The sequence below is a fragment of the Salvia hispanica genome, chromosome 1, assembly GCF_023119035.1.
Source record: "Salvia hispanica cultivar TCC Black 2014 chromosome 1, UniMelb_Shisp_WGS_1.0, whole genome shotgun sequence".
Classification (NCBI taxonomy): domain Eukaryota; kingdom Viridiplantae; phylum Streptophyta; class Magnoliopsida; order Lamiales; family Lamiaceae; genus Salvia; species Salvia hispanica.
Window position 1 is genome coordinate 44164519 of NC_062965.1, and position 17684 is coordinate 44182202.

Consider the following 17684-nt stretch of genomic DNA (forward strand, 5'->3'; position numbering starts at 1 on the left):
TATAAAAGATAAATTTATACCTTATATCATCATTCTATTTAGGATTAATTAATAGCATATGTACTTTTAGGGGGTGCTTGGTTTGCAAGATTGTATCCAGGATTAAATTTGTAGTGTATTTGGTTCATGAGATTCAACCCCACAACTCAATCCTAGATAGATAATCATGGGATAATTAGTCATAGCTGATCCCTATGACTAAAATAATCTCATAACTCAATCTCAGATTGCATGTTAGTATTATTTTATCTTAGAAAGCGAATACCAAATTAGTTCAGGGATACTTAGTTACCTGAGCGTGACTTCTAACTAAAGATTTCCAACATAAGTTCAACACAAAAATTACGACAATTGATAACCATTTAGAAATAAATTTAAAAGTCGGTGGCAGGGGTTAAAAACTCCTTGTGTAGTAATAATGCGTTCGTCGTTTTCAAGTTACTATCAAATGAAATAGAGTATATAAGTCAAAACATTAATTACTAGAATTAATGCACTTATAGATGCAATGAAATTAGGGGTTTTCTTTGAGCCAAACACATTTCAAAATCTAGGCACGAATTAAAATTCGAATCAAACTCTAGTAACAAACTGAACCCATAATAAACTGTTCAATTAGATTTAATATCGAATTATGAGTTTGACTGACTCTATTGTGTGTGACAAAATCGCCACATATGTAAACATTTGATTGGTTGTCAGAGCATCGTCAACTTCAAATTTAATTAAATCTGGTTTTGTAACGTATATGTATAAAATATCTGATTCGAAGCCTACCGTTAGGTTCGGAGCAACCCCCTAAATTGGCATGATTTCATTACCACCAAAAACTATAACTTTAAATTGAATTAATTATTCAATAATCATTAATCATTTCCGGTTTTTTAATTCGATCAGCATGCCATTTTATCAGATGCCATGCCTGATGCCACCCTTTAATTAATCGAAATCGTTTTGGCTGTAGGTTCATGTGACAAGTGTTGCAAGCTCATTGGTTGTTGTAATTTGCATCCAATAAGAGTCGACCACGTTGGTAGGCAGCCATTTTAGAAGCAATGATACCAACCTAGAAGATTCAAATCATACCAGAGTTACCGGTACCTTTTTGCAAGATACTTGAATAGAATTATTTTTGTCATTTTTAGTACGCCCCATGGTAATAGAGTTATTTTCTTTTTTAATAAAAGTCAACACATTTTTTCACACTTACTTTATTCTCTTTTATTTTTTTTTTCTCTTCATCTCTCTACTTTTTTCATTTTTCATTTTATTCTCCCTTTACTTAACTCACCTAACACAATTTTTCTTAATTTCCGTGCCGAAAAGAAACGCCTCCATTACTATGGAACGGAGGGAGTATAAAGTTGTGTTTTCTCAAGAAAAGATAATAGGAATAAAAAAAATAAAAAAAATTATTATGAGGAATTAGTGGAGAATTTTGTATAATATTGATTGATCATAATTTGTTCAAATTTGAAATGGCCGTGTACATAAATTTGATAAATAAATCAGTTTCTTACAAAAGGTATAGGGATTATACTGTTGATCAATAAATTCGGAGTCTAGGTCGAATGCGTAGAGATTCAATTTTTTAACTCAAACATACATTGAAATTTATATATATTCGATTGAGAATTCATGATTCATAGATTTATAGCCTATTGAAACTTGGTTATTATGAATTAAATTCATATCATGAGAATTAAAGAGTGGATTTATTTTACAGAAATGAATTTTAATTTAAAGGCCGCGTCACAAAGGATTCGGACCTGAGACCTTTGACTTCAGCATTAACCTCTCTACCATTTGGCCAACTCATACCCACTGGAAAATTTTGTTATTGCATGTATAGGGATATACCTTATAAAGAAAGAGAAGTTTTGTTGGGGCTTTTGTTGACCTAATTTATATCCTTTGATTAGTTTGTAAACTTATTTTTATTGTATAAATGTGATAAGTATGGATATAACACATAAAGAATGCGAGGACATAAATTATTCTTGTAGCTCAATAATTATATATTTATATATAAAATAAAAATAAAAAATTAGCACATGGTATACTTCTCGTGTTTTGGTTTTGACTTTACTTACTATTATTAACTAAGATTGATTATATCTAATTAAGATCCATAATAACTATCTGGCCTTAACTTTCAGTGTTAATTTTTAATTAGTTATTAGTACTAAAAGATTGAAGTACAAAGTGCTCAGAATCTCATTCTATCATCTTACAACAGAAGAAAATTAAGTAAGTATGATAAATTTAGAATTAACTTTACTTCAAAATTATAATTATTAAAATAATAGTATGTGAGATGATGTTACACTTAAAACATGAAATAGAAGATATTATTCTCAACATAATTTTAGTTGAGATAAAAAATCTGTACAAAACAATTAGATGTGAGTTTGAGTCATCTATTATATAGGAATTATATACACCTTAAATACAATAAATACATCTTTTTATCACTATCAAGTAAAAACACGAGATAGTAAATTCCAAGAACAAGATTACTTATGGGAGTGCCTCGGTCATGTATATAGTAAATATATACTACTTGTTTTTCCTCGTGAGATTAGAATTTTGGTTGGCTCTCTATTGTGCCTATAAATAGCGGTGCTTCCTTATTATTGTAATATTATCCTGAAAATTATATAGTGAAATATCTAGCTTAGCATAGTCTATAAACGTAGATACACATCGTATTAAACTGGTTAAATAATTCTTTGTGTTCATCTATTTTATAGTGGTGGTTGTCTGTACAATGAAAATGTGGGATTTGTAAAAGGAAGCTAAAAACATGCTTACGATAGTCAGTGAGTGGATATTGATACTCCAAGAAGTTTCCTATTCTTGCAAAAGAGGAAACTAAGCAATTAAAAAGAGTAGTTAATTAAATTAAATTAAAAAAACAATCACTCTTTGACAAACATTTTTTTTTCAAAACATTTTAATATCATCAATGTTTATTGTGTGTGTGGGTGTGTGACCCCACAAAGCACTCAAATTTGATGCCCTCTCCACCACTATATAAACTCCCCTACCATTCCTCACACTCTACACCAACATTATAAGCTTACACAACATTTCTCCTAACCCAAAACACACAAACTTAGTAAACCAAAAACTAGTTACATGGGAACCGCCGACCACGTGGACCCGTACGCCGGCCACCGCGTGGAGATCCCGCCTCCGCAGCCGTTCTCGGAGTCCCTAAAGAACACACTGAAGGAGACATTCTTCCCCGACGACCCCCTCCGCCAGTTCAAGAACCAGCCACCACGTCGGAGACTCATCCTCGGCCTGCAATACGTGTTCCCGATCATCGAGTGGGGCCGCCACTACACCCTCGAGTTCTTCAAGGCCGACCTCATCGCCGGAATCACCATTGCCAGCTTGGCCATTCCTCAGGGAATCAGCTATGCCAAGCTCGCCAATTTGCCACCCATTCTTGGCCTTTGTAAGTTTGTTTATTTTTAATATACATCCATTTATTATTTTTATTTCTTGATGTTAAATGCGTGACATAAATATATATAATGATATGTGTAGATTCGAGCTTTGTTCCACCGTTGATTTACGCGGTAATGGGGAGCTCGCGGGACTTGGCCGTTGGCACGGTGGCCGTGGCATCACTGCTCACGGCGTCCATGCTTGGGGATGCCGTGGACGCGCAACAAGATCCGCAGCTTTATGTCCATCTTGCCTTCACCGCGGCTTTCTTCGCTGGCCTCTTTGAAACGGCAATGGGCATTTTCAGGTCATTATTTTCATATATTATCATAATAATTGCATAGTATGTAGTAATTTATTCGGTCTCATTCTAAGTGATACATTTTCAGGTCACTATTTTCATATATTATCATAATACATAGGAGTAATACATAAGTAATTTTTTAGTAGTAATTTATTTATGTACGTGATAAAATTAATATATTGCAACATAAAATTGTGACAGGCTGGGATTCATAGTGGATTTTCTGTCGCATGCAACGATAGTAGGGTTCATGGCCGGAGCGGCGACGGTTGTGATTCTGCAACAACTGAAAGGCGTTTTAGGGCTTGAACATTTTACTCATAAAACTGACGTCATCGATGTCTTGCACTCTATTTTCACTCAAACTCACCAGGTATTTTTTTTACTATCTCTCTCCTCAATTATGTTAGCATGTGCATGTCAATATTTCATTATTTCTTGTGTGAATGGAATTTGTTGTTGAGAAATCAATTTGTTGCTACTATTTGTGTGCTCAATTTCTCCTTTTCTTTTTGGCTTTGTTTATTGGGTTGGTAGATAAATTTCAATTTTTCCAAAGGGGATTACTAATTAATTAAACAATTAGGTGTTTCTTAATTTTGATATTGCCCATCAATTGTATGCGCATGACAGAGTTTAGCTTCTTAATCGTGATGGTTAAAATGTTAAAAAGATTACATTAACTTGACATATTCTTATTACACGAGCATCAAAGACTACTGAGTATTAAAAGTTTCTTATTAACGGGTGGAGTGAATATATTCTGTCTACACGCACATACATAATTCCTTAATCGAGATTAATAACTGATTAAAAATAGATATTCGAGCTAATCTTAGATATATTCTTGTCCGATAGAAGAGAATTACATTGATTTGCTTAATTAACTATTCTTAAAAATCAACTTGGATGCATCTGTTTATCTCAACTTTATCTCTGATCACTGCCCCATATTTATCAATTTGTGTTGAAAATGACTTTTGTTTCTAGAAAAACCAATATCACTTATTTTATTTATCATAAAACTAAAACGTGGCCACCTATAGTATTAATGATTTAGTTGTGTCCTATCATTCGTGGTATTCGTGAATCGTTTCATTTTATCAATACGTTCATAGCAATAATTAATTATGTATTTACAATAAGTTTGTTTCTCATTATAACTATGGTAATTTGCAGTGGAGATGGGAAAGTGCTTTATTGGGATTTGTCTTCCTATTCTACCTCCTAATTTCGAGATATTTTGTAAGTTCATCTCTCAACTTTTAGACTTACTTTCTCTTCCATTTTAAGCAGTATATAATTTTATCATGCCACTCTTTATTTCTGTATAAAGGATTAAAATCAATATTATTCTATTACTAGTACTAAAGAAGGTTACTCGACAACGAAGTCAAGCAATACTTGTTTAGCAAAAAGAAGAATCATGTAATCTCTCCTAAGAGGGCCCACACAGCTAGTTTACCAATAATTCCTTCACAAAAAGTTTGCTTAGTATTAACAAATTTAAAGTAAACCCTCATGTTCAAACCTAACTCATAAGAAGTTGATCAAGATTAGCTTTAATAATTAAACTTTTTCTAGAAATCTTTGCAGCTAGAATGTCAAGAGAAGAAATTAATTAATTAGCCATGACATGATCCCACTTTTTCCTACAATTTTTGAAAGGAAAAATAGTTATAACAATAAATGAAAATTACAGAGCAAGAAGAGGGCAAATCTATTCTGGATATCAGCAATGGCTCCATTAACATCAGTGATATTGGGAAGCCTTCTTGTGTACCTGACCCATGCCGAAAAGCACGGAGTGCAAGTGGTGAGCCCTCTAATATGTCCAAAATTATTTGAATTAAATAGGAAGAAAGGTAAATTAATAATGTTGGTTGTTATTACATGCAGATAGGACATTTGAAAAAGGGAATAAATCCAGCTTCATTTATGGATCTCAACTTTGATTCAAGATATCTGCCTATAGCAATCAAGACTGGCATCATCACTGGCATCATTTCAATGGCTGTAAGTATATATTTCTTTTTTGGTGTATTTATCGTCTATTTTTGTACTGTCGTATTGGCTATCCTATCTATACACATAATACTACAAAGTAGTAAAGTATATTTTTTTTTATCGTCATCAAACATAGAAAACATGGTTTGTTTTTATTTGCTCATTATTTATTTGGACCACTTGTCATTACTCATTAGTGTGGCTTTAAATGGTCCCTATATATGGCCTAGTGCGTCAAGATAGCAACTTGACTATTTGTAGCACTCTAAACTAATGGTTTCTATTGATCTTCTATATCAATATAAATTTATTTAAAATATAAATATGCTTGTGACGAGGATGAATAATTGATGGGGAGCAACTGCCCTCCAATTGAGGTTTTATCTTTTGGGGCAGTCTAATCAATTAGTATCTCTCTATGTCAAATCTTCAATTATTCATTCTTAATCATCATATTATATAGGTATATGTAAATTGAATTACCACTTTTTATCCTGAAATGAAATAATAAATGAATTTATTTTATGGATGATAGGAGGGGATGGCAGTGGGGAGAAGCTTTGCCATGTTCAAGAATTACCACATAGATGGCAACAAAGAAATGATTGCTTTTGGAATGATGAACATTGTTGGTTCTTGCACCTCTTGCTACCTTACCACAGGTACTAAAAAAAATAAAAATAAGAATTCATTCGTCTCATAAAAATAGACACTAAACTGAAAAATCACTATTAATGGTTTGAAAAATAGGGCCGTTTTCTCGATCGGCTGTGAACTTCAACGCGGGATGCAAGACGGCAGTGTCGAACATAGTGATGGCGATTGCGGTGATGGCAACACTACTTTTCCTGACGCCGTTGTTCTACTACACGCCGTTGGTGGTGCTAGCGGCCATCATTATGGCGGCGATGCTAGGGCTCATTGACTACGAGGCAGCCATGCATTTGTGGCACGTCGACAAATTTGACTTCCTCGTCTGCATGGCCGCCTATGTAGGTGTCGTCTTCGGCAGCATTCAGATTGGACTCGTTCTCGCCGTAACCATCCTACCCTACCTCCACACCTCATTTCAATAAATTTAGATTAATAATTAATACTAAGATTAAAAATTAATTATATTGACAGATTGGACTTTCGGTATTGAGGGTTTTGCTATTCATAGCAAGACCAAGAACATTAGTTCTTGGAAACCTTCCTGATTCCAAGGTTTACAGAAACGTCCATCATTATCAGAAAGCACAGACAGTGCCCGGAATTCTCATTCTTGAAATCGATGCTCCCATTTACTTTGCCAATTCCAACTATTTGAGAGAGAGGTATGTACTAATAAAATAATTAATATGTTACATGAGATTGAGATTAATTAATTGTATGAAATGAACATTATGCTTCTTAATTTATCTAATTGATTGTTGTTCTTGCCATCTTTTCTTTAGGATTTCAAGATGGATCGACGAGGAAGAGGAAAGGATCAAGTCCTGCGGTGATACAGGATTGCAACACGTTGTGCTCGACATGAGTGGTAAGTATACTAACATTTGTAACAAAATTGATTTTTGAGGATTCTATGCTTAACTGAAAAATGTGTATGATTTTCAGCTGTGGGAAACATTGATACAAGTGGGATTAGCATGATGGATGAGATTAAGAAGATTATTGATCGAAGAGGGCTCAAGGTAATCAATTTCTATAAAATAATTAATTTATACTCTAGTAGGATTATTTATATGAAAATAGGTTACTTAATATGATGGGAAATTTGTGGAACAGTTGGTGTTGGTGAATCCAGTTGCAGAAGTGATGAAGAAGCTTGAAAAATCGAAATTTCTGGAAACATTAGGAATGGAATGGATCTTCTTAACAGTGGAGGAGGCTGTGAGAGCATGTAGTTACATGCTTGACTGCAAACCACAAGATTCTGAAAAATATACCAATATTGTTTGAGTGCATTGAATACCCAAACCATGCTGTATATGTATCTATTAGATCCTTGGCTAATCAATTTCACAAGTCAACAAGTTTAGATGTCATAAATTTCATTAATATATTTCCACTGTTTGTCTCGTTTCATTTAAAAAAAAAAAAAAACTACAAGCAAAAGTCATACTAATAATAAAGTGAAAATGTGAAATAACTTGACTAAAATTTGATTTTTTTTTCTTATAAGTTACTACAAATGTTGGAGTAAAGTCAGTATCTATTGTACTATCTATATACTCCAACTTGATGATTATAGTCGATGATTTTTATATTTTTAAAAATTTGATATAAAGTTTTTAGGATTGTAATATTATAAATTTTGCATTATTGTTTATATTCTGAATAGTTTGGTAGTGCTTTCTACCGCATAAGTAAATAAATTCCAAGTACTATATATAATGTTATTATTATGAAGTGAAAAATGGATAAAGGCCAATATATAGTCAATTTGAAAGAGTAAAATGGCAAAAACAAAAATTTACTTGAGGGAAAAAAACTGAAAATTACAAAATATATTGCAATTTTTCTCTCTGTCGAATTGCTTTCTATGGCAAAATATCTTTTTGCATCTGAACAAAATTAATTTTAAGCCATCGTAATAATAACGCTTTTTAGACAATTTTCAAACTCACAACAAAGCTACGATGCATTGATAAAATAAAATACGTGAAGTTATGCTAATGAACTAAACATAAGTAGAGCTAATTTGTGACCAAATTTACAATGCTTAATAGAAGAAGCAATTTTAATCAACAATCTCTCTCAATCTTTAACTGCTGATGGCTGAACGCAAGCACAGAGATTCCCTTTCTTACGCCTCTGGCTCCCTCTTCCCCCTCCGTACAGATAATCCTTCAACAATATTCTCCGTTTCGTTTCCGACATCTTCGACGCTCCGTCCTTCTCGTCGTCTAGTTTCAGCAGCACGAACTGCAGCTTCTGTACTTCCAACTGTATCCTCCCAATTTTCTCTGACATTCGACGTGCTTGCTCGGACACTCTCCTCCTCCGGGCACCTTCCTCGCCTTCAAAGTCGAACGAGGACTTTGAGTCCGAGAACGACCTGTCATTGATGCTCTTCATCAGCCTGCCGTTCAGATCAAACAACTTCATCACGGACATGTCAGCTTCGTCGAGCTGTCTCTTCAACGACTCACATTCGATCACAGCTTTGCCCCGCTTGCCCTTCTCAGTCACCTCGAGTTTCCTCTTCAAGTCCTGGACCGTGATCTGGAGATTCGCCAGTTTCTGAACGTCGGAGTCAAGCCTCTCCAAGACCTTCCTCTTGTTCCCTTCTTGTAAGGAATCAGTTGATCTTTTTGAGATCTCTAACTTGTCCACACTCAAGTCCACATTGAGTGCATCAGACGAGGCCCCAAAACCGCCTTTCTGTCTCCTTGTTGATTTAGAACGATGAAAATCAGAGGTCGCGGTGGTGGAAGGAGGATTGGTTTTGTTTGACTTGCCAATGGCGAGCCCCACGGTGCCATCTGGTTCTGTAGTTTCCCATAACTCGACGATTTGATTGTCCACGTCAGCGGCTTCATTCTTGCTGTATCGGTATGAACCATCGGAGACCTGATCAAGAACAATATCTTTTGTCAAAAGTGCACTGTCTTCCATAGTGATTTCAGACGTAGGTCTCTTGTTTCTTCGATGCTTCCCGCTTTCAGATTGCAGTAGCTCGATTTGCCTCGATGATTGGTCAAGCTTGGCGTGCAGATCAGTGTTCTCGTGAACCATTAGCTCCTTCATCTCGACTGCTGCCTTCACAACCGCTTGAAGCCTAACTCGTAGATCATGCAAGTCAGAAACCGGCGCCAACACTTTCTTGTCTTCACTATGAATGCTTTTGGGTGAAATATCAGTACTGTGAGCACCCTGAAAAGATCATATAGCAGAACAGAGAATTAGCTAAAAATGTTTAAAATAGAATAAAAGATATAAAGCGGTACTACTCTATAGACCTCCATAGACAATCACCATTATCAAAGTTAAACTTGCTTCAGAAATTATAGCAAAAGTTAACAATCAAGAAGTCCTGTCATTTGTAATTCTTAGTCACACAAGCAAACCTTATATTGCATAATTCTGAGACTTGATATGCCATGACTAGTTATAGAACTCAAATCTAGGAGGGCTACCGTATTATGGTTCCAGTCAGTATGGGTAGAACCGTAGAAGTATACCTGAAGGCCTCTACTAGCAAGCAAAAAACTTCTCAGGGAAAAAAATCAGAAAACAAATTATAAACCAGCCTATTTAGCACACGAAATAAAAGTTTCAAAAGTCCTAAGTGAGGCCGCACCAACATTTCACAAATGTTGTCTAACTTAACCGAAAGGTGGCATTATCAGATTAGAGTAGTTGCTGAAAATCAGAACAGGCAGTTGCAAAATATTTCTAGTGTTAAAACTGACCTGATAATCCTCATTTTCAGGAATTTGAAACTTGATGTGTATATCAGTTTGGTCCTCCAGGGATGAAATACATTCCTTCAATGATATAATCTCCGGCCGAAATGCATCCAGTTGATTTTTGAGGCCTTCATTTTGATCGATATAGCCAAGGCATGCGTCGTGGAGCTCATAAAACTTCTGCTCATAGAGAACCTGACAGATCATGGTGTGTTGCAATTGACCAAAAACTTCCTTTCCATTTTCAATCTCAATATTCAACTGATCTTCGACTGTTGCTATAGCCTTGAGCTCATCTTCTGTCTTCTGCAGCCTTTCCTTGAGATGAAGATTATTGAGTTCTGATTCTTCAAGCCTCCCCTCAGCCACGCTCAACTTTCCAATAAGAGCACTATTCATCACATTAAGCTTATTGCGATCATCACCAAGATCTGTTAGCACCCTAAGTTTCTCATCAGCAAAGCTTTGGAAAATCAAGTATAAGTTCTCAAGAGCTAATACTTTATCACATAAGACATAATTTTCCTCTTCCAGAACATTACGTTTTTCCTCTGAGTGCACGATTCTATCCTTTAAGGAAATTTTCTCCTCAGAACTCTGTAGTTTCTCTCTTTGTAAGTCCTGGCAAGTATCTTGCATGTCTTTAAGCTTTGAGTCCAAACTCTCAATCTGGATCATCAGAGCTTTCTTATTGTGGTCTTCTTCTCTCAATTTTGACTTTAGTTGTTCATTCATCTCTAGAAGTGTAAAGGAGTCGCTCTGTAACTGTAACACCTGCTCGGCCTTCAGCTTGAACTCATGCTCTAGTTTGTCCTTTTCCACCTCGACATTCTTTGAATGTAATCCCAGTTGCTCAATCCATGTGCTAAGGACTGAGAATGCAACAGACCACTCCAGATTTTCTTCATCAGCGCGACAAATTGATTTCTTTAAATTTTGGAGTGTACTTGATAGCTGGTTGATGTAAATCTGGTCTAGTTCCACATTATCCGAAGACACACAATCCTCAGCAATGCTGAGAACCTTCAACAACTGGCGGGTCCCTGACCTCAGAGTACTAACATGATCTGACAATGATCTGATTTCAGACTGCTTCCTGAGTTTGTCATGCTCTAGCCGTGAGACCTCCTTTTCGAATAAACTAGACTGCTCAAAGAGTTTCTGATTCTTTGAAAGCAAGGAGCAATTGGTTTCTTTCATCATCTGAGCAGTCGTGCGCAATACAAATATCTCAATTTCACTAGCTATGGCACTATCAAGCACATGATCGAGTTCTGTCTTTCGTTGTTTGTGTTCTTCATGCAGAACACGCATCTCAGATTGAATCTCATAGAGTCGAGCTTTGTTCATCTGAATACTGTTCGAATGCTCTCGCTTCTCTACATCCAATGCCACTTGCAGCTCTTCAACTTTTTGAAGAGTTGATTTTTTCTTGTTTTCTAGATGCTCATATCTTCCTTCCAGTACTCCATGAAGTTTCTCAAGATCTACAAGTCTTCTCTGAGTCTGTTCCAGCTGAGTAGTCAAACCGTCATTTTCACTTATCAAATCAGCCTTCTCATTAACAAGCAACTGACATGAATCTTCCAAGATTTTCGATTTAGCCTTTAAAGCTTCAAGCTGATGATGTGCATCTGACAGGGAATTTTCTAGAACTGTGTTGTTTTCTGAGAGTTTTTCCAGATTCTTGTTTGTTTCCTGCAACTGTGTCGTGAGAGTCTCCTTCTCATCGATTAGAGTAGATTTCTCTTGGATTAGAGATTGGCAAGATTTTTCTAGTTCTTCTATCTTCCCTCTAACAGCATCTAGTTCAGCATTCAAATCAGAAAGGGAGGTCTCCAAGAGCGAGTTTTTCTCGAGAAGCTGTTCCAGGATTTCCAATTTCAGTAGGAGAGCTGCTTTATCAGTACTTTCCCTCTGGCAAGTTTCTTTCAGATTGGAATTCTCATCCCGCAATTCCTTCACTGACAATCCCAAGGATTCTGGATTTAAGCCTACTTCATGTACCTGGTCCAAAACTGAAAGGTTCTTCTTGTTCAGTTCATTTAGTTCTTCTTTAAGGCAATAAATCTCTTGCTGCAGTGCGTTTCTCTGGTCAAGCCTTAGCTCAACCTCTTCCTCAAGTTTTACTGTTGATTCCGTTAAGCTAGAAATCTCACTCCGCATATCTTGTATTGATAATGCGGAAGATGAGTTCAGCTCATCAAGATGCTTGTTCTCCTGCTTAACCTTGAGAACTTCATCTTGCAAACTCTGATTTTGGGTCTCAGAAACCTTCAAAAGTTGAGCCCTATTCTGCAGCTCAGAAGCCATAGCTCGGAGCTCCTCCTGAGTTTTCGCATGCAAATGCTGTAAAGTCTGAAAAGCAGTTTCAGCATCCACAAAGCGCAATCGCTCTTCTTGTACGGCTGCCCAAAGTCTTCCTAGTTCCTTCTGCTTCTCAGTAAGCTCCTGAGATTGAGTTCCCATCTTTAACATCAAAGATTCCAACTCAGAGTGAAGAGACTGGTTTGATCTTTCCAACATCAGACATTGTTCCTCGGCACCTTTTAGCTTGGACACCCCATTTTCTATCTCCCCATTGAGGCGCTTAGCCTCCTCGTCGGCCAATGTGAGTTTTTGCTCCAGACTACAAATTGTCGCCAAGCATTGCTGGTGCTGCAGAGCTGCACTTTCCTTTTCCTCGGTCAATTTGGAGATTGCTTGTCTTAAACCTTCCACTTCACTTTCTGCTTTTTCAGCTCGCTCCTTAAACCCTGAAGAATTTTCTTCAGCAAGTCGTAATTTATTTTCCATGTTTGATATGATCTCCAGCGATTCCAGGTACTGATTGAGAGCAGCATCCTTCTCGACAGCTAATACATCCAGTTCACTTCTCAACGATTGTGCTTGAACTTCAGCACTATTAGCTCTTTCACTAAGTTTCTGAGCATCATCTTGAGTAGTAGATACAGTAATCTGTAGGTCAGATATCTTGTCCAAGCATTTTTGGTAGTCTTGAAGCTTAGATTCCTTTTCAGCTTCTAATGTCACCAGAGCTTCGTTTAATGTAGCAACTTCAGCATCAGCTTTATTTGCATGATCTTTTAGCATACTGAACTCCTCTCTGGTTCTGGAGATTTCAGTCTCAAGCTGTGACAATTTATCCAAAGTTTGTTGATACTGAACAATGCCAGATTCTTTCTCAGCTTCCAGTTTGGCAATGGCTTCCTTCAATGCTATTATCTCCTTAGAATCACTTTGTCGGTCGTATTTTAATGAACTTTTATCATCAACATGGTTGTTCTCATTGCTAAACACGTCATCCGCCTCATCAAAATTCAGACCTCTCCTCACCCGCTCAACTTGCCCAAATGAAACAGGGAATGGCTTTGAAGTCCTTTTTCTAGTCCCATTATCAGAATCATCAGTGAACTCTCCAATCTGTTTGACAAAACGAGAATCAGACAAAATAGAATCGTAGTGATACAGTAACAGCTAATCAACTCCGCATAATAACTTACCAGGTCAGGTGTTCTAGAATCAGCTCGAGAAACAGAACTAGCAGGTGAATCATCAGCAAACACCATAGGAACTTGAGCTTCTGTCATAGTTCGATGAGCATGCCTAATCACACCAGTGGCGTGATCATATCTTTCGGCCAATGCACGATATGCTCTATAGAACTCCTCAACCATTTTCATAAGCTCTGGTCTTTTCTTGTAGTACATCTCTGCCCTTCGCGCAAAGGAGTCCTCATCCACTTCAAGGAGCTTTATCATTGATTTAACTTTAACATCCATATCTACAAAAGCACACAAGGGTTTTTCAGTAGATGCACATGCATTGCATCCTTCCACCGTGATGCATTAGAGACAACCAAAAGGGACCAACTCCACAGCTATATGATCACAAAATTATCTGCTTAAGAGGATTTCAATTTTGTTGGGCATCAAAAGAGATCAGATAAAGAATCATTAGTTTATCAAAGATAAGATTTAAGAGGTATCTTTCCAATGACCCTAACTTAGCACACACAACTCGTCAAACTCGAACAGTCTGACCAGATAAACTAAGGCATTCAATTGATTCTCTGATAATCCACTAGAAAGTGTGATATGGGAAACATATAACAGCACAGAAGGTCCGACTAATGAATTGAGGAGAAAGACAAAAGTCGAGATTTTAACAGAATGACAATTAATGCAAGCAATAAAAGTCATCTAATGTCAAGCCATTGTAATATGCTTCAAAAAATTGACATGATTCAGAAGCATTGGCTAATCATGCAAGCAAAAAATTTACATATTTCAACAATGAAGAGCTGCATACTATCAGCACATTTACCTCCATACAATAATATCAAATCTATACCTGTGAGATTTTCCTGGAGCCATTTTGAATTTTTGGGGCTAATATGACTATCCCACCACCAGGAATACATTCGTCTCGAATCCGAATGCGACAATTTGGCCATCCTTCAATGTCTAGTTGCAGATTTATCACCGAATAGGTAATATATTCGCTAAATTAAACACTAAGGCGCGGATAAACTAGATTCGTTGTGGAATAAACTCAACAAAAATTCTGTGATCACTCAATTCAAGAGTAAATAGTCAGAATTGAGTGCGGCTTCTCTTGCACTGCAACTACGCAAAGACAAAGGATTTAAAGTATGAGATGAAGTACAGTAGTTAACAACTAAAAAGAAGAACAAATTTGGGGAGAAAAAGCAACTTACAGAGATTTAACCCTCCAATAATTCGAATAAATCAGTGGCTTCCTTCAACAGAGAAGTTCATCACCAAGCATCTTCACAAATTTCACAACATGAATTAGACAAAAAACAACAAAATCAGTGACAATAGTAAACTATACCAGAAACATTTCAAACAATACCTAATTTGTTAAATTCAACAGAATAAACACAAACAGTGAGGTTCCAACACAGAGTTTTAAAAAAAAAACAAAATCAAAATCCGTTAAAAACAGGATCTGAGTATGATCAAGGAAAATTCTCGAAAAAAAAGCGAGATCATCGAAGCGACTCCGTTTACGTGATCACAAAATGAAATTCTTCAAAACAGCAGTGAATAATTAAAATTGATGAAACTAAGTCAACCAAAAAACTTACTGCGTGAGGGAAATCGAAAGAATTGGAAGAAGAAATGAGTAGGTGGGTGTGATAAAGAGAAAAGAAGAGAAACAGTAGAGCTGCTTTTCAGTTTGTTGATACGTATGTTTGGTGTGTATGTATATGCTGCGTTGTGAATTGCTGATCATATTGTAACGGGACGAAATTAAAGCAACTTTAATAATGCTCAAATAATAATTCTCTCCCGCTCCTAAATTAAATTAAATCCACAATCAAGGCTATAATTAATTGGTGGTTTGAAATGACGATGTTGGCCTTGGGATCGTACCTCGTCTTTATTGTTTGCGGATTTCTAAGATTCTGCTATGCGATTTACTCAGAGAACACTGACATCACACGAGTGTTGACCAAATGCAATTTTCTCTACTGTAGTACTTCATTGACAATTAATACTCCCTCCGTTTTTATAATAGTAAAGACATATTTTTTTTTTATGAAAATTAATAAAAAAAAATATGTAATATATTATACAAAAAAATAATAAAGTAAAAAGAAAAAAAAATAGAAATAATACAATAACAGAAAGAGGAAAAAAGTAAAACTGAAAAAATGTGTTACTTTTACTTTAAAAAAAGAAAGAAATGACTTTACTGCTCAGAACACCCAAAATAGGAAAATGACTATATTATTCTGAAACGGAGGACCGTATATCTATATGTTTATGATGGAATGGCTTGGGGTATTTGTTTTCATAATATTTAGTGGATTTCATGATTATTTTAGATATCATCTTACAAAGAATATAGAATACACATATTATGATTTGGATTATTATAAGGTTAACATGATAATATGATACAACTAAATCTAAACTTGACTTGATTGAAAAGTTATCAACTGAAAGGCTGGATACAAACCAAACCTTATTTATTATATTTAAATCTGAACACGACATGCAATTGTTAAGAACCTGATATATTTGGATTGACACGATATAGGAACAATAAAATAACCACATAAATTGATTACACGAATAGAACATGATATTACAATATTAAATTTGTTTTGTAAACTTGATTTACAAGAATCTAATAAAAACTAAAATTAACGTATAACTTTTAAAAAATGAACTAAAAATTAAAATAATAATATTATTTTTATGAGTTATTCAAACTCAATCCGGAACTAGTAAACTTGGAAATGACACAATTATCATAAGGTTTGACCTCAATCTAATAATTGGGCGGTGATTGTGAGAGTTTGAGGCGAATTTGAGGCCCGAACTCTGAAATGGAAGGGACACCAAAACTACTGCCCTTTCATTCCTTGAATACGTGGAGTATTATTATATAGTTAAGGAGTCGTATGATGGTTTTTTTTATTAAATATTTGAATAAGTGGTTAGTGTTTTTTATATTTGAACTTTCCCTGTGTACATTTCGAAATAAATCAACTAAATTTAATTATACGTATCTATGGTTGCGACCACTAGTTAATTCTATTTTATTGGGTAATAAGGACTATAAAGATACTTTAACCAACATCTTTGGTCAAAGCTTTACTATTTTTGTCACATTATTCATTTGTTTATGATTGCTAATTCACTAAGCTGGCGTTTAGTTGTCATGACTAATAATCATGAGACTATTCATCTAGGATTAAGTTGTGTGATTATTTTAATTGAAGGGTAGACTATGACTAATTATCATGAGACTATCCATCTAAGATTAAGTTGAAGGGATTAATCCTATAAACCAAACATGATACATATTTAATTATGAAATTTAGTTTTCCCAACCGAACATTCTTTCTATTTATAACTTTTAACATTTAATTTCCTCAACTGGTATACAAGTACCAACTGTCAACTTAATCGGAGTGAATCATTAATTTTTTTATAAATAGCGAATGTGGGAGGCTAAATAATAGGCTGAAGTACTATTGCCATGTGAGTCCATAAGTGTTCTTTTTAATACTATCATTACTAGTGAAACTTTATTTAATTAATTATAGCAATGAGTGCTTTATGGAGAAATGTTGTTCATCAAAACTTAGATATAGCAACCAATAAATATTACCTCCTTTAAAAAATAAACAAAATTATAGATCATATGAGTTCTAACACGCAATTGTTACGTAACAAACCGAGGGATAAAATGGCGGAAATAGTATTAGTGATTATGAGATCTATGTTATTAGTATTCCCTCCGTTCTGTAATAGTGAGGTCATTTTGGTATATACCAGAATAATAAAGTCATTTTCTTTTTAGTAAAACTCAACATATTTCTTTTCACCCACTTTTTCCTTTCTCTTATTTTATTGTCTCTACCTTTTCTCCTTTCCTACTTAATTATCTTTTTATCTATTACTCACATTTTTCTTAATCTACGTGCTACTCCACTACTATGGAACAGAGGGAGTAGTACTTAAGACTTTTTATTT

General features: G+C 35.3%; 2 protein-coding genes across 3 annotated transcripts; one reads left to right on the forward strand and one right to left on the reverse strand.

Moving 5' to 3' along the window:
* The first annotated feature begins 3080 nt into the window (after window positions 1-3080).
* On the forward strand, window positions 3081-7817 carry LOC125202672 (sulfate transporter 3.1-like). The gene is made up of 12 exons (XM_048101122.1): window positions 3081-3466; window positions 3559-3766; window positions 3965-4136; window positions 4943-5008; window positions 5466-5579; window positions 5663-5779; window positions 6306-6432; window positions 6521-6807; window positions 6896-7086; window positions 7207-7292; window positions 7370-7446; window positions 7541-7817. The coding sequence occupies exons 1-12, from the start codon at window positions 3142-3144 to the stop codon at window positions 7712-7714; spliced, it is 1944 nt and encodes a 647-aa protein (XP_047957079.1). The 5' UTR covers window positions 3081-3141; the 3' UTR covers window positions 7715-7817.
* A 561-nt stretch (window positions 7818-8378) lies between these two features.
* On the reverse strand, window positions 8379-15433 carry LOC125223317 (protein NETWORKED 1D-like). 2 transcript variants are annotated; one of them, XM_048126414.1, is made up of 6 exons: window positions 15281-15433; window positions 14888-14958; window positions 14521-14789; window positions 13671-13951; window positions 10171-13590; window positions 8379-9631 (listed from the first exon to the last, which is right to left on the reverse strand). In XM_048126414.1, the coding sequence occupies exons 3-6, from the start codon at window positions 14621-14623 to the stop codon at window positions 8513-8515; spliced, it is 4923 nt and encodes a 1640-aa protein (XP_047982371.1). In that variant the 5' UTR covers window positions 14624-14789; window positions 14888-14958; window positions 15281-15433; the 3' UTR covers window positions 8379-8512. The 2 variants fall into 2 exon arrangements, with proteins under 2 accessions (XP_047982371.1, XP_047982363.1); XM_048126406.1 differs by having other exon boundaries at window positions 14521-14795.
* Between the last annotated feature and the right edge of the window lie 2251 nt (window positions 15434-17684).